Source organism: Oncorhynchus mykiss, chromosome 10 (genome assembly GCF_057628025.1).
Source record: "Oncorhynchus mykiss isolate SJ-2025 chromosome 10, ASM5762802v1, whole genome shotgun sequence".
NCBI lineage: Eukaryota > Metazoa > Chordata > Actinopteri > Salmoniformes > Salmonidae > Oncorhynchus > Oncorhynchus mykiss.
Window position 1 is genome coordinate 50,283,452 of NC_143031.1, and position 24,063 is coordinate 50,307,514.

Here is a 24,063-nt window from a genome sequence, read left to right on the forward strand (position 1 = left end):
AATTGGATATATCACTAGTCACTTTAAACAATGCCACTTTATATAATGTTACATACCCTACACTACTAATCTCATACTCTATACCATCTAAATCCAAGAAAATTTATTTATAAAGCCCTTCTTACATCAGCTGATATTTCAAAGTGCTGGACAGAAACCCAGCCTAAAACCCCAAACACAAGCAATGCAGTTGTAGAAGCACAGTGGGTAGGAAAATCTCCCTAGAAAGCACCTAGGAAGAAACCTAGAGAGGAACCCGGCTCTGAGGGGTGGCCAGTTGTCTTCTGGCTGTGCCGGGTGGAGATGATAACAGAACATGGCCAAGATGTTCAAATGTTCATAGATGACCAGCAGGGTCAAATAATAATAATCACAGTGGTTGTAGATGGTGCAACAGGTCAGCACCTCAGGAATAAATGTCAGTTGGCTTTTCATAGCCGATCATTCAGAGTATCTCTACCGGTCCTGCTGTCTCTAGAGAGTTGAAAACAGCAGGTCTGGGACAGGTAGCACATCCGGTGAACAGGTCAGGGTTCCATAGCTGCAGGCAGAACAGTTCAAACTGGAGCAGCAGCACGGCCAGGTGGACTGGGGACAGCAAGGAGTCTACTGCATTTTGCCTATACCGCACGGCCATCGCTCATCCATATGTACATATTCTTATTCATTCCTTTACACTTGTGTGTATAAGGTAGTTGTTGCGAAATTGTTAGATTACTTGTTAGATATTACTGCACAGTCGGAACTAGAAGCACAAGCATTTTGCTACACGCACAACATCTGCTAACCATGTGTATGTAACCAATAAAAATTTGATTTTATAACACATTAGAAAAATCCATGTACAGTGTTTACAAATGTAGAAGAGTAGATTGAGTTAAGGCAATAAATAGGCCATAGAGGTGAAATAATTTCAATTTAGCATTAACACTGGAGTGGTAGATGGGCAGATGATGATGTGCAAGTAGAGGTACTGGGGTGCAAAAGAGCAAGAGGGTAAGTAATAATATGGGGATGAGGTAGTTGGGTGTGCTATTTACAGATTGGCTGTGTACAGGTACAGTGATCGGTAAGCTGCTCTGACAGCTGATGCTTAAAGTTAGAGAGGGAGATATAAGACTCCAGCTTCAGTGATTTTTGCAATTCGTTCCAGTCATTGTAGGGATACCCATGGTCCTGGAGATCAGAAGTGCCCGGTGAGAGAAAGGCAGGTTGAGGTTGCCAGGATCAGAGTAGTTCAAAAGGTATATGATGAGGCAGTGAAGAGAGTAGTAGAGGAAGATGGGTTCAGGGCGAGGGATCCTAAGAGGCTCCCTGTGAATAGGCCGAGGCCAATAGAGTGATAGCAATAACATGTGCATCAGTAAGGTCGCCATGGTTATCAACTGTGAAATTGAACATAAATCACAGTAAATAGATGTTGTGGTGGCAGCTGCAGAGAAGTACTTGTGTGTACGAGATTTTACTGCAGAAGAGTTACAAGATGTGTTGAACAATAGTGTCCCGTCCTCCCAGGGGCGCCAGCCTAGTGTAGAATCAGATAGGGACAAGTAGTGGAATAATGGTGAGGTGTTAATGGGTGTAGGGTCTGTTGGTATGGCAATTTTTCTTCCTTTTTCCCTATCTTTTGTCACTTCCCTTTTTGTGTCACAAAGTGTAAAGAATTCACACTCCAGAACAGTAGGCGGAAACACAGGGCAAGAGAAGAGAAATAGATGAACACTCCAGTCCAGTAGGTGGCGATTTCAGTTGGTTGTGATCCGCCAATACAAATTTAAAGAAGAATATGTCCACGGCTATAACAATGGCCAGATATTTCGCCGGATATATAAATGTGAAGCATCCGTTTGGCGTTTCCACTCACTACCAAATTTGGTGATTTAAATATGAGATCTCAATAGAGTTTTCTGTTTCCGAAACTAAAATCTGTAACAAACAGAGTGTACTAAACTATGTGAACTTTATCCTTTGCAACTTTTTCCAAAAATGCCGTTGTTTAGAAGGAGTGCAAGGGCGAATATAGTTATTGCACAAGCGCACTTCACAGAGTAGGTGGAAATATGCAAATAATGCTAGAACGCGCCAATAGGACCTCGCTATCTCGTGCTTTGCTCTGACCACCTCCTTGCTTGTTTTTACCTCCTTGCTTGTTCAGATTATTTTCTTCCCATAGGAAATGACAGGCTCTGGTATATCTTGGGTTGGTTAAACAATGTTTGATATGCCTTCTTGCTCAGGCTGACGCCCGTAAATACGTACCCCGTCTGCGTCATTTCCGTTTGTACACTTTTTTTGGGGGGGGTATTCCTTCTCGGATGTCCTGTAAATTATTGGATTGAGCCTGTAAAATAAACGGACCTAAACAAGAACAACGTGGAGAGAAAACAGCTTAGAAATACACATTTATACTTTTTACAGTTTTGGTCATTTTAATTAAAAGAGCAAATAGCTTGCTACTGTTCTGCTGCGTACATACTAGAAGATTAGTGCACCCTGACTCAAACACGCCACCGCAGAAAACGGTCGAAACTCAGGTAACGTTACGCGTTAGCAAGCTACACTGCAGAGAAAAAAAGGGCAACGCTACGTTAGCTGAGATAGCCTTGTTTGTAACGTTGCAGGGTTGACAGGGGGAAAATGTAGACACCGATGAACCCTAATACCAGCCCATGGTGGGGAGTATTAATGGAAGTTAGCTACTATAACTGTTAGCTAGTTTAGCTAGCTAACGTAAAATGTTACATTAACAGTTAACTTGGAGTTTTCTGATGTTTATTTCTTCAATATTGGCTCAAGAGTCACTAAATCGCCAAGTTGTTGCCAAGAAGGTCCATTTGTACCTTACGTTTTAGTTTCGGTTGCGGGTGGGAAAGTGACAGGTGTTGTTGTCAGTCCTCGTCCAAACATAGTTGAAGCTGGGCTTGTCAGCTAACGCTAGCTACCTGCTATGATGAGAGAGTTCATAGCTAGTGCCGTGTGTGCTGCTTACCAAAAACAGGAATAGCCTATCTAACTTTACAGATAGAAGTGTCAATACAACATTTAGACAGTTTATGCCATGCCGTTTCAATTTACTATTTAAATTTAGCAAGCTACAGATCAACCATCCGTTGATTGTCAACAAAACCGAGAAGTTCTTGATTGGAGCCACTGCGCTACAGTTAGCTAGCTAACTGTAATGTTAACTGTTTAGCTGTAGCACGTTAACGTTAGTTACATCAAGTTTCAGCCTGATTTTTCCAGCATGTCTTGACTCAGCGTCTCAAGTCAGCCTGAAACTTGATGTAGCCTAGCTAACTAATTTGCCATCTTTATTAGTGTCGGACAGTGTTTATTTTAGCTATATGTTAAACAGCTGATTTGACGGTGTCTGCTAGCCAAGCTAACTGACCAATTCGAACTCTAATGCTCTCTGTACACCCATTGCAACACTTTCTCCCTCCCAGCCATGCTCGTGTGCTTACTGGTACCCTCTGGCACATTTCTTTGATCTATCTGTTTTTGCAGCACCAATAAAGTCTTGCCCCAGCGTCAAATATAAGCCATGCTTAATAAAAGTTGTCGTTTTTTGTCATTCATCCAGAAAGTTTAGGTGCCAGTAATAATTTTGTCTGGAAAATCATATTGGATGCAAAATGCTGTTAATCTCTGCTCATCTCTTCATACTCTGTGTAGGCTAACCTATGTCTTACAAACTCATATAGGCTAGCTGTCATTAATATTCCTCTCATGTTGTGGTTTGTTTGTCTAGGTGCTGGGTTATTGTAAACACTGACACCCTCCTGACAGTCCAAGTCACTCAGGCCCCCCTCCCTTAACCCCACCCGTTCCCCTCCCCTACCCCCTTCCACGACCATCCCACCCTTGACTATGAATGAGGTCAGCGTAGTCCGAGAAGGATGGCTCCACAAGAGAGGTAAGGACACACAATTTATTATTATTCACAGCTAATATAATCACTTTCAAAACACAATTTCTGACAAAGCCAGGCAGAGAAACAACCATTCCAGGCTGTATGTAGTTGCTACTGAATGTACATTGTGGCTGACCTCAGACGAGGCTATATGAGAGTTTTCAGGGGGTGTATACTCAATCCCACTTGTCTCTCTGTGCAGGTGAGTACATTAAGACTTGGAGGCCGCGCTACTTCATCCTAAAGAGTGACGGCTCCTTCATCGGCTACAAAGAGAAGCCTGAGCTGTCCGTCCAGAGCTTGTCTCCGCTCAACAACTTCTCAGTGGGAGGTGAGGGTCCTTCAAAGGGAAAACTTTATTGTTGATGTCTTGTGCTCTTGCCTCCGGCAGTGTTTGTTATTTTGCTGGGTGTTTAGTGCCACCTCTGTACATAACATTTAAATTAAATGTTTGTGTTTTCAAGGCTAGATGTTGCTTTGGGGGTCTTCACACACTTAACAAATTTAAATGAGGTAAAAACACGGGATTGCGGCATTAAAACATTTGTAATGCTGTAATCCCCCCCGTTTGTCCCAGAATGCCAGCTGATGAAGACAGAGCGGCCCAAGCCTAACACATTCGTTATCCGCTGCCTGCAGTGGACAACGGTCATCGAGAGGACCTTCCATGTAGAAAGCAATGCAGAGAGGTAAGGAGGGGATAGGGGCAACTATGAGGTGTAAGAATGGGCCGATGGAAGGGGTAGATAAGAGTGGGGAGGAGGGATAACATTCTACATAGAGGTGGAGGGAGGGATGGATATGTTTCTGTGTAAGTCATCGGCAAAAGTGATTTGAAGGAATTCTACAAGCTCACTAATGGTGTAGTAATTGCACATTATTTGGGTGTGTGTGTGTGTCAGAGAGGAGTGGATGCGTGCCATCCAGGCGGTGGCCAATGGGTTGAAGGTGCGAGAGGAGGAAGAGCCCATGGACCTGTTTGGCTCCCCCAGCGACAACAGCAGCATGGAGGAGATGGAGGTGGCCATGTCCAAGATCCGCTCCAAAGTGGTGAGTGTGTTTCTATGACATGATAGACAACATGTTCACTCAGATTATTCTTCCAATATGGTTGGGTGCTAAATCCTGGTTTGTTCCTACCAGTGGCGGTCAGTGACATTTTTAAGATGAGGGAGGATGATCCATTTTTTATGAGCATGGCCTTATTTCTATTACAGCATATTGGATGATTCCATTCACCCAGCATATTCCATTCACCCAGCTCAATGTAACATCGATAGGTTTAGGCTACTACATGATACTAGAATGTTCCATATACATATCATGAGGTTGCTACAACCTAGCTTATGACTGAAAGTTTACAACGTATGTGCACAAGTTGAGAGAAAATATGTCGTCATGGGTAGACAGTAACACATTCAATACCGCCTTGCACACTCTTGCCTGCATCTAGCTGATCTAGGGTGTAATCATTAGTCCCAACAGTTGCAAACGAGAGTTTCTATTGGACAAATGTAGGTATGTTTCTCTTTCATTCCATTTGCTTCTGTTTACTAAACGTTTTTTAATAGCATCTGTGAAATTAATACACCCCTGATCACACACAAACAGTTAACTTTCATAGCAGCTACATACAAACCGCAGGATCATTTTGGTTGTAGAATTGCTTAAACCTTAATATCATAACTGCTACACACAGCCTACATCGTTTTCATCATATCATATTACATTTTATTTGTCACAAGCGCCGAATACAACAGGTGTAGATCTTACAGTGAAATGCTTACTTACAAGCCCTTAATCAACAATGCTTTAAGAAGTTTAAAAAATAAGTGTTAAGTAAAAAATGTATAAGTAGAAAATAAAAGTAACAAATAATTTGACACAGCAGCAGTAAAATAACAAATGAGGCTATATACAGGGGATACCGGTACAGAGTCAATGTGCGGGCGTACCGGTTAGTCGGGGTAATTTAGGTAACATGTACATGTAGGTAGAGAGAAAGTGACTATGCATAGATTATAACAGAGAGCAGCAGCATAAGAGGGGTCTGGGTAACCCTTTAATTAGCTGTTCAGGAGTCTTATGGCTTGGGGGTAGAATCTGTTAAGAATCCTTTTGGACCTGGACTTGGCGCTCTGGTACCGCTTGCTGTGCGGTAGCAGAGAGAACAGTCTTTGACTAGGGTGGCTGGGGTGTTTGACAATTTTTAGGGCCTTCCTCTGGCACAGCCTGGTATAGAGGACCTGGATGGCAGATGCTTGGCCCCAGTGATGTACTGGGCCGTACGCACTACACTCTGTAGTGCCTTGCGGTCGGAGGCCGAGCAGTTGCCGTACCAGGCAGTGATGCAACCAGTCAGGATGGTCTCGATGGTGCAGCTGTTGACCTTTTGAGGATCTGAGGACACATGGCATGTCTTGTCTCCTGAGGGTGAATAGGCTTTGTCGTGCTCTGTTCACGACTGTCTTGGTGTGTTTGGACCATGATAGTTTGTTGGTGTTGTGGACATGAAGGAAGCTCTCAACCTGTTCCACTACAGCCCGTCGATGAGAATCGGGGTGTGCTCGGTCCTCCTATTCCTGCAGTCCACAATCATCTCCTTAGTCTTGATCACATTGAGGGAGAGGTTGTTGTCCTGGCACCACACGGCCAGGTCTTTGACCTCCTCCCTATATGCTGTCTCATCGTTGTCCGTGATCAGGCCTACCGCTGTTGTCATCGGCAAACTTAATGATGGTGCTGGAGTTGTGCCTGACCATTATGAGTGATGAGTGAACGGGGACTGTGAACGGGGACGTTATGAGTGAACGGGGACTGAGCACGCACCCCTGAGGGGCCCCCATGTTGATGCTCAGCGTGGCGGATGTGTTGTTAACTACCCTTACCACCTGGGGGCGGCCTGTCAGGACATCCTGGATCCTGTTGCAGAGGGAGGTGTTTAGTCTCAGGGTCCTTAGCTTATTGATGAGCTTTGAAGGCACTATGGTGTTATGGAGGGCACTATGGTGTTTTATTTCTTTCATGACATTCCCAATGGGTCAGAAGTTCACATACACAATTAGTATTTGTTAGCATTGCCTTTTAAATTGTTTAACTTTGGTCAAATGTTTTGGGTAGCCTTCCACAAGCTTCCCACAATAGGTTGGGGGAATTTTGGTCCATTCCTCCTGATAGAGCTGGTGTAACTGAGTCAGGTTTGTAGGCCTCCTTGCTCGCACAAGCTTTTTCAGTTATGCCCACACATTTTCTATGGGATTGAGGTCAGGGCTTTGTGATGGCCACTCCAATACCTTGACTTTGATGTCCTTAAGCCATTTTGCCACAACTTTGGAAGTATGCTTAGGGTCATGACCCATTTGCGACCAAGCTTGAACTTCCTGACTGATATTTTGAGATGTTGCTTCAATATATTCACATAATTATCCTCCCTCATGAAGCCATCTATTTTGTGAAGTGCACCAGTCCCTCTTGCAGCAAATAGTACGATCGTTGCAAACCGTAGTCTGACTTTTTTATGACGGTTTTGGAGCAGTGGCTTCTTCCTTGCTGAGCGGCCTTTCAGGTTATGTCGATATAGGACTTGTTTTACTGTGGATATCGATACTTTTATGCCGTTTCCTCCAGCATATTTACAAGGTCCTTTGCTGCTGTTCTGGGATTGATTTGTACTTTTCTCACCAAAGTATGTTCATCTCTAGGACACAGAACGCGTCACCTTCCTGAGCGGTGTGACGGCTTCGTGGTCCCATATTGTTTATACTTGCGTACTATTGTTTGTGCAGATGAACGTGGTACCGTCAAGGATGATCCAGACTTGTGGAGGTCTACAATTTTTTTTCTGAGGTCTTGGCTGATGTCTTTAGATTTTCCCATGATGTCAAGCAAAGAGGCACTGAGTTTGAAGGTAGGCCTTGAAATACATTCACAGGTACACCTCCAATTGACTCAAATGATGTCAATTAGCCTATCAGAAGCTTCTAAAGCCATGACATAATTTTCTAGAATTTTCCACGCTGTTTAAAGGCACAGTCTTTGGCACAGTGTATGTAAACTTCTGACCCACTGGAATTGTGATACAGTGAAATAATATTTCTGTAAACAATTGTTGGAAAAATTACTTGTCATGCACAGAGATGTCCTAACCGACTTGCCAAAACTATAGTTAACAAGAAATTTGTGGAGTGGTTGAAAAATGAGTTTTAATGACTCCAACCTAAGTGTATGTAAACTTCCGATCAACTGTAGGTGTTCCTTTTGTCCAGGTTGTATAGGGCAGTGTTGAGTGCAATAGAGATTGCATCATCTGTGGATCTGTTGGGGCGGTATGCAAACTTGAGGTTCTAGGGTTTCTGGGATGATGGTGTTGATGTGAGCATTGACCAGCCTTTCAAAGCACTTCATGGCTACAGACGTGAGTGCTACAGGTCGGTAGTCATTTAGTCAGGTTACCTTAGTGTTCTTGGGAACAGTGACTTTGGTGGTCTGCTTGAAACATGTTGGTATTACAGACTCAATCAGGGACTGGTTGAAAATGTCGGTGAATACATGCTTGGAGTACATGTCCTGGTAATTTGTCAGGCCCTGTGGCCTTGTGAATAATTAAGTCATCCCAAAAGCTGGTGCTCTCATGCATGTTTGTGTTACTTGCTTTGAAGCGAGCATAGAAGCAATTTAGCTCGTCTGGTCGGTTTGTGTCACTGGGTGGCTCGCGGCTGTGCTTCCCTTTGTAGTCTGTAATAGTTCACAAGGCCTGCGTCATCCAACGAGCATCGGAGCCGGTGTAGTACAATTCAATCTTAGTCCTGTATTGATGCTTTGCGTGTTTGATGGTTCGTTGGAGGGTATAGCGTGATTTCTTAAAAGCTTCCGGGTTAGAGTCCCGCTCCTTGAAAGCGGCAGCTCTACCCTTTAGCTCAGTATGGATGTTGCCTGTAATCCATGGCTTCTGGTCGGGGTATGTACGTACGGTCACTGTGGGGACGACGTCATTGAAGCACTTATTGATGAAGCCAGTGACTGATGTGGTTTGCTCCTCAATGCCATCGGAAGAATCTCAGAACATTTCCCAGTCTGTGCTAGCAAAACAGTCCTGTAGCTTAGCGTCTGCTACATCTGACCGCTTTCTTATTGACCAAGTTACTGGTGCGCCCTGCTTTAGTTTTTGCTTATAAACCGGAATCGGGAGGATATAATTATGGTCAGATTTGCCAAGTGGATGGCGAGGAAGAGCTTAGTACGTGTCTCTCTGTGTGTGTGGAGTAAAGGTGGTCTAGAGTTTTTTTTTCCCTTCTGGTTGCACATTTAACATGCTGGTAGAGATTAGGTAGAATGGAAGTTTCCCTGCATTAAAGTCCCGGGCCACTAGGAGCGCCGCCTCTGGATGAGCATTTTCCTGTTTGCTAATGGCCGTATACAGCTCATTGAGTGCGGTCTTAGTGCATTTTCCTGTTTGCTAATGGTCTTTAGTGTATCAAAAATATAGGTGTAAACTCTCTTGGTAAATTGTGTGGTCTACGGCTTATCATGAGATACTCTACCTCAGGCGAGCAAAACCTTGAGACTTCCTTAGATTTTGTGCACCAGCTTTTGTTTACAAATATACATAGGCCGCTGCAGAAGACGCTGTACTATCCTGCCAAAAAAGCTTAACCTGCCAGCTGTATGGCAATCATGTTGTCGTTCAGCCACGACTCTGTGAAACATAAGATATTACAGTTTTTAATGTCCTGTTGGTAGGATATACATGCTCGTAGTTTGTCTATTTTATTATCGATTGATTGTACATTGGCTAATAGGACCGACGGTTAAGGTAGATTACCCTCTCTGCGACAAATCCTTACAAGGCACCTGGACCGTTGTCCACGATATGTCTTTTCCTCCTTCAAATGACAGTGAGGGCCCTGTCGAGCGTCCGAGGTAAATCCTTCCCGTCCGACTCTTTGAAGAATTCCTCCAGTATGAGGTGAGTAATCGCTGCCCTGATATCAAGAAGCTCTTTTCGGTCATAAGACACGGTGGCAGAAACATTATGTACAAAATAAGTTACAAATAACTAAAAACAAAACATACACAATAGCACAATTGGTTATGGGATCGTAAAACAGCAGCCATCTCCTTCGGTGCCATTTATTATCCGTATTATATTAGCTTACGTCATAGTTAGTCAACATAGCTACTAGAACTAACGCGTTAGTAAACTTGCTACAATCATGCAGTACCGTCATCAAGCAGTTTAGCAGTTACATCAGCAGGCCCCGGTGGCAATAAATTCATAAAATCAAAAGCTTACCTTGACTTGAAAGAGTTCCAGTGTTGGATAGTCAGCTAGCTAACATAGCATGCTTCTGTTTGATCCTGGTGTTTGAGTAGGCTAAAATGACTAGCTGCATTTGCTAGCTAAGTCAGTGACAAAAACATCTCTCCTTTGTGTCAACTACTCACCACATTTTATGAACTGCAGGGCTAGCTAGCAGTAGTTTCTGCTTTTAGTACTGGATCCATTCTCTGATCTTTTGATTGGGTGGACATGTCAGCAAGAGCTCTTATAGACTTCTAAACTTGAAATATGAATATCCTTGTTCATGGTATGGAGGGAGAGAGGGGAATGCAGAACGTTTATGTTCTGTCTGAACATCTTATTGTTAGACATCAGGTATCCTATGGAAAGGAGAAGGCCCACAGTCTGGTTTCTACCCCAAAAGTGAATGGTTATCTGTAGGATGAATGTATATGTTGGAGTCAATTAAGTTTGGATATGAGCCAGGGGCTTGGAATGTTGCCGAGTAAGGGAAAGGCCATCACATGGTTGCGGTCACGGATAAGGATGGAGAGCTGTGGATTAGTGAGGAATGGGTGCCGAGGTCAGGTCACATTAAGGGAGAAGGAACCGTTTATTACCAACATTATTTTCCTGCCTAGCAATAAAGGTGTAATGTTTAGCGAAGAGGAAGAGACTTTACCTAAAGTGTGGTGTGTGTGTATATATACAATTGTGCTGGTGGGAACATGTCTTTGTCTCTTCAGCTGTCTGACTCATTGGGTGAATAAACTTGGTTTGAACTTTTTATAGTTGTCTGTTAGTTTTTACTCTTGTCTATTTAGAACCTAACAGCCGCCTAGGTTTTAGGATTGAAGGAAATGTACCCCGGGGAGGATGGAAACTAGCTGTCCTCCGGCTACACCATGGTTCTTCCCTACAGAGTGCTGTTGAGGCTCCTGTAGACCTTCATTGCAAAACAATAATTATTTGGTGACCTGTGAATATACACTGCTCAAAAAAATAAAGGGAACACTTAAACAACACAATGTAACTCCAAGTCAATCACACTTCTGTGAAATCAAACTGTCCACTTAGGAAGCAACACTGATTGACAATACATTTCACATGCTGTTGTGCAAATGGAATAGACAACAGGTGGAAATTATAGGCAATTAGCAAGACACCCCCAATAAAGGAGTGGTTCTGCATGTGGTGACCACAGACCACTTCTCAGTTCCTATGCTTCCTGGCTGATGTTTTGGTCACTTTTGAATGCTGGCGGTGCTTTCACTCTAGTGGTAGCATGAGACGGAGTCTACAACCCACACAAGTGGCTCAGGTAGTGCAGCTCATCCAGGATGGCACATCAATGCGAGCTGTGGCAAGAAGGCAACAACCCAGCAGTAGGACCGCTACCTCCGCCTTTGTGCAAGGAGGAGCAGGAGGAGCACTGCCAGAGCCCTGCAAAATGACCTCCAGCAGGCCACAAATGTGCATGTGTCTGCTCAAACGGTCAGAAACAGACTCCATGAGGGCCCGACATCCACCGGTGGGGGTTGTGCTTACAGCCCAACACCGTGCAGGACGTTTGGCATTTGCCAGAGAACACCAAGATTGGCAAATTCGCCACTGGTGCCCTGTGCTCTTCACAGATGAAAGCAGGTTCACACTGAGCACATGTGACAGTCTGGAGACGCCGTGGAGAACGTTCTGCTGCCTGCAACATCCTCCAGCACGACCGGTTTGGCGGGGGGTCAGTCATAGTGTGGGGTGGCATTTCTTTGGGGGGCCGCACAGCCCTCCATGTGCTCGCCAGAGGTAGCCTGACTGCCATTAGGTACCGAGATGAGATCCCCTTGTGAGACCATATGCTGGTGCGGTTGGCCCTGGGTTCCTCCTAATGCAAGACAATGCTTGACCTCATGTGGCTGGAGTGTGTCAGTAGTTCCTGCAAGAGGAAGGCATTGATGCTATGGACTGGCCCGCCCGTTCCCCAGACCTGAATCCAATTGAGCACATCTGGGACATCATGTCTCGCTCCATCCACCAACGCCACGTTGCACCACAGACTATCCAGGAGTTGGCGGATGCTTTAGTCCAGGTCTGGGAGGAGATCCCTCAGGAAACCATCCGCCACCTCATCAGGAGCATGCCCAGGCGTTGTAGGGAGGTCATACAGGCACGTGGAGACCACACACACTACTGAGCCTCATTTTGACTTATTTTAAGGACATTACATCAAAGTTGGATCAGCCTGTAGTGTGGTTTTCCACTTTAATTTTGGTGTGACTCCAAATCCAGACCTCCATGGGTTGATAAATTTGATTTCCATTGGTAATTTGTGTGATTTTGTTGTCAGCACATTCAACTATGTAAAGAAAAAAGTATTTAATAAGAATGTCATTCATTCAGATCTAGGATGTGTTATTTTAGTGTTCCCTTTATTTTTTTGAGTAGTGTAATTTAGTATAGTTTGTTCATATGCTAGCTGGGGCCCCCCGACCTCCATGTGGCCCCCAACCAATTATAGTTTTTAAATAAATTATTGGGGTGGATGAATTGACCTGTTCTGAATATTGGGTAAGGACATGCCCCCCATCCCATGTGGCAATTTTGTGTATGGTGTGAATGATCTGTTGTAAAGTATCATAGTTCATCATCAATGTGTTTGGCTGGGCTGGGTTACATAAGATGGTTGAATTTTCAACCCTGTATCTGTGTTGTCAGACGATGAGTGACTTTGACTACCTGAAGCTGCTGGGGAAAGGCACATTTGGCAAGGTTATCCTGGTGAAGGAGAAAGCCACGGGGATGCACTACGCCATGAAGATCCTGCGCAAGGAGGTCATCATCGCTAAGGTAAAGAAATAGGCCTAACCTATACCACTTTACAGTGGTGAAGACTACTGGCCATCAATTTATTGGGAAATTACGATCCTTTGGTATTAGGCCTAATCTAGTTAGTCCGATTGTCCTGTATAGGGCATTTTTAGGTGGTGAGTGGTATATTTAAGCAATAAGGCCGGAGGGGGTGTGGTATGTGGCCAATATACCACAGCTAAGGGCTGTTGTTATGCGAAACGTAGAGTGCTAGGACACAGCCCTTAACTGTGGTATATTGGCCATATACCACAAACCCCCGAGGTGCCTTATTGCTATCATAAACTGGTTACCAATGTAATTAGAGCAGTAAAAATAAATGTTATGGTATACGGTTTGATGTACCGTGGCTTTGAGTGTGACTCCAAATCCAGACCTCCATAGGTTGATAAATTTGATTTCCATTGATCATTTTTGTGTGATTTTGTTGTCAGCACATTCAACTATGTAATGAAAAAAGTATTTAATAAGAATGTAATTCATTCAGATCTAGGATGTGTTATTCAGGGCTCGAACCACCCAGTTTATAATTAGTTATAAGCTAAGGGTCTAAGTACTGTGTTTTGGTGTTTATTGTTGCTGTGAAAGGCTGGCCCTCTGATTTGTGTAAATGTGTGTCCAGGATGAGGTTGCGCACACGGTTACAGAGAGCAGAGTGTTACAGAACACCCGTCATCCCTTCCTCACAGTGAGTGTTCTGTGTTACTGTCAACCTATTACGTGTGCTGGTCCAAAACAGAACACCCACACATGCTGTTTATTTATAGGAGGGCTTGCGGGATGGGAAATTGATCAATTGTCTCATTCCACTCTTCCAGACACTGAAATACGCTTTCCAGACTCATGACCGATTATGTTTTGTGATGGAATACGCCAACGGAGGAGAGGTGGGTGTCCCAATGACACACACACACACACACACACACACACACACACACACACACACACACACACACACACACACACAAAAACATGAATGTGTCATTACAGTTTTATCAATTGTTTGAACACTGATTGAAACGTATGGCCAAAATATATATATATATATATATATATATATATATATATATATATTTTTTTTTTTTTTTTTTCTACATTAGTTTGTCATTTCACATTGTTTTTATGCTAAATGCAAAACACTTTTTTTGCAAAACATTTGACACAAATCTCCATTACAAGAGAGAAAAAAACTAGGAATTAAGAAACACTGATCTGGTGAAATTACCATTTGATGACGAATGATACCATTCTGATGGATTCAGATAGAACACATGTCACCAAACAAAGGTCTAGGGGTGTTAGTTTGTTTTATAAAATACCTTTTCTCATTGACAATTTAGGTGTTAATCTAGGGAGGATGGTAACTGACTCTAGCCACTCCTATCTGTCATGTCTTTAATATGAGCATAGTGGAAAGTGCTTGCCCTCGGGCCTAGAGGGAAGCAGAAGTCATTCCGCTACCCAAGACTGGTAAAGCGGGCTTTACTAGTTATAATAGCAAACCTATCAACTTGCTGACAGCTCTTAGCAAACATTTAGAAAAATTGTTTCACCAAATGCAATGCGATCTCGCTGTAAACAAATTAACAAGACTATCAGCAAGCTTAGAGAAGGGCACACATGTACTGGACTGACACAAATGACTGATGATTGGTTGAAAGAAAGAAATTGATAAAGAGATTGTGGGAGCTGTACTGTTACATTTCAGTGCAGCATTTGATATCCAACCTATAACATATTGTGGATTCAGAGCTATCTATCAAATAGAACTGTGTGTTTTCTTTTAATGGAATCTTCTATAATGTCAAACATGTTAAATCTGGTGTATGGCAGGGAAGCTCTCTAGGCCCTCTTTTCTATTTTTACCAATGACCTGCTGCCACTGGAATAAAACAGAATGTGTGTCCATGTATGCTGATGATTCAACCACATGCGTTCACACAGATAGTGTGAAAGGTATTTTAAGTTTTGATGGTGTTAGTGCATTTAGCAAGAGAAATGTTTAGTTTTGGCAAACACTTGCAGTTTAGTGGCTGTTGCAGAAATCGTGTTCAAGCAATCAAGGACATTTTTTTATATTAAAGCATCTCAAATGAATAATTTCACCTTTTTACACTCTCTTGCTGTATTTTTCCCTACAGCTCTTCTTCCACCTGTCTCGGGATCGCGTGTTCACGGAAGACCGGGCCCGTTTCTATGGCGCTGAGATTGTATCTGCATTGGAGTACCTCCACTCTCGTGATGTGGTATACAGGGACCTGAAGGTAAGCACTGTGTTGATTTTGTTGACTTTGCTCCCTTCATACATCAAAGGATTTAGTTTTTTGAAATTGTAATAATAATCATGCCTTGTGTAAATTCTCAAGACGTTTACAAAAAGTACCATTTGACCATTCTCACAGTTGTTGGTGTGACATGTGAAGCACAACTTTTTAAAATCAATTGACACCTGAAAATGGGATGACCTGGATGGCTGATTCCTTTTGCTAGCTAGCCATCAAGATCATCATATAAGTCGGTGTTCTCTCAGGATGCAGACTGATTTAACTTACTCAACTGTAACCTTTGATAGTAACATCACCAGGCACTCTGTTCTAATGTCTCATCCATCCTGGTGTCTTTTCTCAGCTGGAGAATCTAATGCTGGACAATGACGGACATGTTAAAATCACCGACTTTGGGCTATGTAAGGAAGGTATCACGGATGGCGCCACCATGAAGACCTTCTGTGGCACCCCAGAGTACCTTGCACCGGAGGTGAGGGCACGGTGCTGGGCATGGCTAGTGCAACATTGTTATTCTTAAAAATAAATAACACCTTATTTACATAAGTATTCATACCCTTTGCTATGAGACTCAAAATTGAGCTCAGGTGCTTCCGGTTTCATTGATCATCCTTGAGATATTTCTAAAACTTGCTTCAACGTGCTGAGTAAAGGGTCTGAATACTTATGTTTATGTAATTTTTCAGTTTTTATTTTTAATAAATTAGCTAACATTTCTAAACCAATTTTTGCTTTTTCATTATGGATATAGATTGATGAAAAATATTTAATCAGTTTTAGATTAAAACAAAATGTAAATAAAAACTCAAGGTGTCTTGAGTACAAAACAATTTAGGCAACCGGGATCTTGATTTGTCTATTTATTTAACTTGGCAAGTCAGTTAAGAACAAATTATTATTTAAAATGACGGCCTAGGAACAGTGGGTTAACTGGCTTTTTCAGGGGCAGAAGGACAGTTTTTTTTTTACCTTGTTAGCTTTGGGATTTGATCTAGCAACCTTTCGGTTACTGGCCCAATGCGCTAACCTCTAGGCTACCTGCCGCCCCTATACAGTATATCGCCCAAGCCTAACTGGGCGTGTAGACTTATGTTCCAGCCCTACTCTAAATCAACTGCTCAACAGGACCTTGCTATGCTGACTCGGTTGTGTTTGAGCAGTGCTGGATAAAAAGACTGCACACCCAGTGGCCTAGCTCTCCAGATGGAGAGTTGATCACGTGTTTTATACAGTAACAGTGCTGTATATTTGACGTAAGGCATTTTTTCACAATTATGGTATTGAGTATAATTATACAAAGCTGGTATTGGTATCGAAGCTACATTCCTGAACACTGTTTGTCATCTAGCTAGTTTGTAATGAATTATCTCGAAGGGGTATCCTAAACAAATGCACATGGACAAACTCATGCTTCATCCATCTATAGCCTAGCCACTATGCTACTAAACTCAGCAAAAAAAGAAACGTCCCTTTTTCAGAACCCTGTCTTTTAAAGATAATTTTGTAAAAATCCAAATAACTTCATAGATCTTCATTGAACAGGGTTTAAACACTGTTTCCCATGCTTGTTCAATGAGCCATAAACAATTAATGAACATGCACCTGTGGAACGGTCGTTAAGACACGAACAGCTTACAGACGGAAGGCAATTAAGGTCACAGTTATGAAAATTTAGGACACTAAAGAGGCCTTTCTACCGACTCTGAAAAACACCAAAAGACAGATGCCCAGGGTCCCTGCTCATCTGCGTGAACGTGCCTCAGGCATGCTGCAAGGAGGCATGAGGACTGCAGATGTGGCCAGGGCAATAAATTGCAATGTCTGTACTGTGAGACGCCTAAGACAGCGTTACAGGGAGACAGGACAGACAGCTGATCGTTCTCGCAGTGGCAGACCACGTGTAACAACACCTGCACAGGATCGGTACATCTGAACATCACACCTGCGGGCAGGTACAGGATGGCATCAACAACTGCCCGAGTTACACCAGGAACGCACAATCCCTCCATCAGTGCTCAGACTGTCCACAATAGGCTGAGAGGCTGGACTGAGGGCTTGTAGGCCTGTTGTAAGGCAGATCCTCACCAGACATCACCGGCAACAACGTCACAAACCCACCGTCGCTGGACCAGACAGGACTGGCAAAAGTGCTCTTCACCGACGAGTCGCGGTTTTGTCTCACCAGGGGTGATGGTCGGATTCGCGTTTATCGTCGAAGGAATGAGCCTTACACTGAGGCCTGTACTCTGGAGCGGGATCGTGGTGGAGTGTCCATCATGGTCTGGCATAGCATCATCGGACTGAGCTTGTTGTCATTGCAGGCAATCTCAACACTGTGCGTTACAGGGAAGACGTCCTCCTCCCTCATGTGGTGCTCATCCTGACATGACCCTCCATCATGACAATGCCACCAGCCATACTGCTCGTTCTGTGCGTGATTTCTTGCAAGACAGGAATGTCAAGTGTTCTGCCATGGCCAGCGAAGAGCCCGGATCTCATCCCATTGAGCATGTCTGGGACCTGTTGGATCGGAGGGTGAGTGCTAGGGCCATTCCCCCCAGAAATGTCCGGGAACTTGCAGGTGCCTTGATGGAAGAGTGGAGTAACATCTCAAAGCAAGAACTGGTAAATCTGGTGCAGTCCATGAGGAGTGGAATGCACTGCAGTACTTAATGCAGTTGGTGGCCACACCAGATACTGACTGTTACTTTTGATTTTGTCCCCCCGTTTGTTCAGGGACACATTATTCAATTTATGTTAGTCACATGTCTGTGGAACTTGTTCAGTTTGTCTCAGTCGTTTAATATTATGTTCATACAAATATTTACACATGTTAAGTTTGCTGAAAATAATCGCAGTTGACAAGAGGACGTTTCTTTTTTTTTGTGTAGTTTCCATCCTTTAGCCTACAGGAGAATGCTCATTGCTAAAATAACACGCCTGCCTGATAATATGAACCCTGTAATCTATAGCCTTTTTAGAGCCAGCCCTAAACTTATTTTTGCTAACATGGGCTCATTTCTGGAAAGGAATATTAGCAATTGTGTGGTGTGCAGACCTCAAAATTGGTATTAAATTGTATTCCAAGTGGCATTAAAAAGGTCTTAAAGTTTAAAATTCTACTTCATGGAACCTGCAGATATCCTGCTTAAGATTGGTTCTCTTATCTACTGATTCTCCATTGTTTAAAAAAAAGTTAATCTTAACGCAGTGAGTATTTAGATTGGAGGTATCCCACTCTATGCTAATGTCATCAATCGCCTATGGAACAGTTCTTTTCGAAGGCCCCCATAAAGTGACTAAGACCGTTTTTTTCCCCCTACCTCCCTGCACGTCAAGGTGCTGGAGGACAATGACTACGGTCGCGCTGTGGATTGGTGGGGCTTGGGCGTGGTCATGTACGAGATGATGTGCGGTCGGCTGCCCTTCTACAACCAGGACCATGAGCGGCTGTTTGAGCTCATCCTCATGGAGGAGATCCGCTTCCCCCGGAACCTGGCCCCCGAGGGCAAGGCGCTGCTCGCAGGCCTGCTCAAAAAGGACCCCAAGCAGAGGTACGTCGTGGTGGGGTTGGGATATGGTTATGTGTGACTGTTTGACTGGCCTGCTCAGGGAGGACACCATTTGTGTTAGGCTGGGTGTCTGCACAAGAGAGGTGTGTGTGCTCATTGATTGCAGGCCTGCCCACACAGCCCCTAATGTAGTAGAAAATACTGGTGCGAATCGAGCTGGCTTCTCTGATATTCTGTTGTTTATTGACAGGTTAGGGGGAGGACCAGATGATGCCAAAGATGTGATGTCCCACAAGTTCTTCACCTCCATCAACTGGCAGGATGTGGTAGATAGGAAGGTGAGTGAATATAGGCTGATAGATTAGTGGTACTGAATCAGTCAAATGGTGGCATTCCAGGTCATTTTGTTTGCACTTGTTTGACATCAACTGCTGAATGACTGATTCCCAAATGACCTTGAATCATCAATAAGTAAATTAATTAGCCTTGTCTGAGCTAGAACGCCCCATAGGGCAGGAGACGATCACTTGTTTCTGTAGCGTGAGGCAGCTTGATGTAGAAGTACCCCTCGTGCACCCCCTGGACAGGGTGCTAGTATTTCTCAGGGCCTAAAGCAAATTATTTTCCTTAATGCTGAGTGCTAAGCAGAGAGGATCCCGAGTCCTTTTCCTTGATGATTGGAATATGTTCAGAGAGACTGACGATACCATCAACAAGCTAACCACCTCCGTCGCCAGCTTCATAAGGAAATGCATCGGCAATAGTTGTCCCAACAGTGAAGGTTCGCTGCTTCCCCCAATCAAAAGCCCTGGATTAACACAGAGGTTGGCGCTGAACTAAAGGACAGGGCTACTGCACACGGGGCCATAACAGACAACCCTGAGGCTACTGCTGAGGACAGGAATAAGTACAAGAACTCCTGCTACGACCTCCGCAGAGTCATCAAACGAGCAACGGGACCATGTAAGAATAAAGTGGAACTATAATACACAGGCTCCGACCCTGTCGCCTGTGGGAGGGGCTACAGTCCATTACGGATTACAAAGGAAGACCCAGCCGTGATCTGCCCAACTATGCCTCTCTACCAGATGAACTCAACCCATTTTATGCACACTTCGACAATAACACCACCATACCGTACGTGAAGGCCACCACTGGGTGATCTCTCTCTCTCTGAGGCCGATGTGAGTAGGGTCTTTAATCAGGTAAACACTCGCGGGGCCTGACGGTATTCCAGGGCATGTTCTCAGAGATCAGATCAGATTGCAGGCATATTCTCTTTGTCGGAGTCTGTAATCCACATGTTTTAAGATGACCGTCATTCCTGTTCCCAAGAACTCTAAGGCTTCATGCCACATTGACTACCACCCTGTAGCACTCACATCTGTAATCATTAAGTGCTTTGAAAGGCTGGTTATGGCACACATCAACTCCATCATCCCAGACGCCCTAGACCCAATCTAATTTGCATACTGCCATAACAGACAACGCAATCTCAATTGCATGTCACACTGCCCTCACCCACCTATACTGAACAAAAATATGAACTCAACATGTAAAGTGTTGGTTCCATGTTTTATGAGCTGAAATAAAATATCTCTCTAAAATGTTGCACCCTTTTTTTGACTGTTAGCGAGCATTTTTCCTTTGCCAAGATAATCCATCCACTTGACAGGTGTGGCATATCAATAAGCTGGTAAAATGTGATAATTACACAGGTGCACCTTGTGCTGGGACAATAAAAGGCCACTCTAAAATGGGCAGTTTTGTCTCAATGCCACAGATGTCTTGTGAATGTGACATTAAAACTTGAAACTAGTGCCAAGCAGAGAGGCATGAGGTCCCATTTTCAGAGTCTTTGGTATGACTCAACCTAGCAATCTCCAGGCGGACACTTTAACCATAAGGCCACAGAGTTGGTTGCATCATAGATCGTTATTATTTGTAGATGGCAGTCAATCAGAATTTACCCACAACGCATCACACATTTGATGCTCTCGAACTCAGCCAATATCAATATGTTTTACAAGTCATCTGAGATGGCAGAGGAAAGGTTGGTACTGTGATTGCTGTGATGTCTACTTCTGGACCATTTAGCCAATCTCTGCTCTCTACCTCAGCTGACTCCGCCCTTCAAGCCTCAGGTGACGTCGGAGACCGACACCCGCTACTTTGACGATGAGTTCACGGCACAGACCATCACAGTCACACCTCCAGACAAGTGTGAGTTTGTGTGTGCAAGTGTTTTTATTAGTGTGTAGCTAGATTTTCATCCAATTGGCGATAGATGTTTACGCAAGTATTCTAAAATGTACATAAAAACAAAAGGAGCATCAAGCTCATCACTGTGCACTATCACCACCCTGTGAAGTTCAGAACTTATTTTATCTATAGCCTAAAATAGGGCATGCTTTCCCGAGTCGTACTGGGTGGACCACACACCAAATCATTGACTCCCAAGTTTGTTTTGATATGGATATTTGAGCATAAAGGCATTTCCACTGCCATTTCTTGCATTATTAATTTTGCTGACACAAAAAGATGCAGGAAATTGCCAGGGACATCACGATACTTAGGTGCCGATATGTATTGTGATTCTCATGATTCTATACGCATTGCGATTCGATGTTCCAAACATATTGCTCGAATAAAAAAACATTAGCAGGCGCACGCACATTTTTTTTTTTTTTTTTTTCTCTTTTTTTTTGTCAGGTAAATAAGTGCTGAAAACAAAATGTCTTGCTATTTAAAAAGATTGAGAACACGCTATGAATGAAACATGCTTTTTGGTGCAGGTACAGCCAACTAGCTATATTGTCTTTACAATATATCGTCAAAAAAAGTATCCCGATATGTAACTATAGATATTTTTTCCCCCCCTATCAATATTGTTTAGCGTATTTAGTTTTGGTGACGTTTTTTTTTGTTGCTGTTTCCATCACGTCTGTCGTGACATTTTATTTATCCAACATACTTTACTCGCATAAAAAGGTTGGATGGAAACCTGATTGTGATTGTGCCACTTTATGCCACCAGCAGGGACGACGTTACGGCGCTGACACTGTTTTTTCTGTTTTCCAGATGACAATCTGGACTGTGAGGACCCCAACCAGCCAGCGCACTTCCCCCAGTTCTCTTACTCCGCCAGCATACGAGAGTGACAGTCTCCACCATACACACACTGGAGAGACCCATACCGCATCAGCTCACACACTCGCGTCCACACTTGTAAAAAAAAAAAAAAAGACTGCAGTCTTGAGACACCACAGGCTGATGGATCTCTGGTTACAGCGGGGATCTAAGTGCCTAGGCTTGCAGCCATCTTGTCTTCTCAAACTTCGCCTACACTATGGTCATGCACAAATGCAGCCTGTGAACTGCACAGGACTTCAGTACCTCATGTCGTCGTCAGCAGCAGCAGCAGCAGCAGCAGCAGTAGCACATCAGCCATGCACAGGGAGGACTAGAACCTATAGGTGGCGCTATAGGACACTACTGCTCCTCAGATTTGAGGCACTGATTTCTCATTTCTTTCTTCTCTCGCTCTTTCTCCCCTTGCCCCTCTCACACTAACCCAGTAACTCACACAGCTGGGTAGAAGAGAAAAAAAAGTCAAACAAGTGATTATTTTCAAAAATGAGAAAAAAATATTACAACCCCCCCCCCCCCCCCGATTGTTACAGTTGATAAGGAGTCATATTTCTGATTTATTCAAGTGGTCTTTTTCTGGAACTAGCTGTTACCAATAGTGTTGAAGTGGTTCTACTGGGGGGGGGGGGTAAATTTGTGGTGGTGGTGGTAACAATTAAGATGTTTCTCCCTCAATGTGTTTGACTATGCTTGGAGAAAAAGCGATACAAAATTGAATGTCTGCATTTCATGTGTGTGTCAGAGTGCGGTCGTGTTTGTGTGAGCTAGCTGATTGACGTAAACTTGCCTGGTGAGTATAAGTAGATTCATTTGCCACGTCACACTACACGGATGTTTCCGACACTCAAGAACCTACTCTGGAATATGAGAAGATGCAGGACAGAGTACTACCATTTTAACTGTAATCAACTGAAATGAACTAGTATTACGTTCTTGTTTCTGACTGCTCGTTGTGAATAGAACAGCAAGTGCTACAGAGAAAAGGAATGGGATTTAGGGAATCACTGTACAAGGTGTATATGTACATTTTGTAAAACCCTGTTTTTAATTAAGGACTGGTCTCAACACCTCTGCTCTGAGACACACCAGCCATATGATTTACAAGGGTCGACGAGCACTGGGGCTGTGGTTACACAGGCAGCCCAATTGATATCTTATGACCAATCACAGATCTTTTTCAGAGCTGATCTAATTGGTCAAAAGACCAATTAGTGAAAAGATCAGAATTGTTCTACCTGTGTAAACGCAGCCTTATATACTTAAGCAGACCTCCTTTTACTCTAATTATAAGATTTGTATGTTTTATTGTTATCTTGTTGCTTCGTGCAAGTATTTTTTTTTTTTTTCAATTGTCATAAACATCTGCTGTACTATCAGAAATGGCCACACAGGTATTGATGAGTGGATCAGTGAAGGGTTGCCGTTCTGGTCACAACACCAGGTGTGTGTTGAATGTAATCACGCCTGCTCCTCGTTGCCTGGTCTCACTGCTGACGGTTGCTGGTCGAGACAAGGAGATTCAGGTTGTTCTCAAATGTTCTGTTAGTCATCTGAGCCTTGTGTCCATTGTGTGCCATTTTGAAATCATTTCTGAGAGGAACTTTTCTCTATTCCACCTTGCTGTTTCCCTGACCCCTTTGAAGAAATTACTACTCTCGTTTAAGAAAACCATTCATAAATGTCTAAATGAAAGTCTGTTTCCCCTGACTTATTTCAATTAAAGGATCTCATTGTATGTATTTTTTTTTTGTTTTATACCGTGTGTGTGAGACACCTGTATGCATGTCACACCTGTCTGTTCAGGCTTGCATGTGTATTGTATAACCCCTCCTCCTCCCACACACACGTAACATACTCACTTGGCGGGAACTGTAACAAGGCTCAGATAGCGAGGATCACTTCATGGCACAGACTGCTCAGCCCCTCACACGTCCAGACCGTGCATTCCCCATGGTCGCCAACCCACTTCTGATTATTTGAATTAGCTGTGTAGCGCTACTGCAAAAAACAAAACGTGGCCCCAGGAGCGATTTTTGCGAACCTGCTCTAGGCCTGCCTTCT

The 24,063-nt window shown here is 43.6% G+C and overlaps 1 protein-coding gene across 1 annotated transcript; it reads left to right on the top strand.

Moving 5' to 3' along the window:
* The first annotated feature begins 1,877 nt into the window (after window positions 1-1,877).
* Window positions 1,878-23,741, top strand: LOC110534202 (RAC-beta serine/threonine-protein kinase). Its single transcript, XM_021618922.3, has 14 exons — window positions 1,878-2,534; window positions 3,752-3,916; window positions 4,116-4,244; window positions 4,491-4,602; window positions 4,816-4,963; window positions 12,903-13,034; window positions 13,678-13,743; window positions 13,874-13,942; window positions 15,197-15,319; window positions 15,684-15,812; window positions 18,680-18,894; window positions 19,103-19,190; window positions 20,973-21,075; window positions 21,934-23,741. Exons 2-14 carry the CDS (start codon window positions 3,871-3,873, stop codon window positions 22,011-22,013), a joined length of 1,440 nt encoding a protein of 479 aa, XP_021474597.2. The 5' UTR covers window positions 1,878-2,534; window positions 3,752-3,870; the 3' UTR covers window positions 22,014-23,741.
* Window positions 23,742-24,063: the final 322 nt, after the last annotated feature.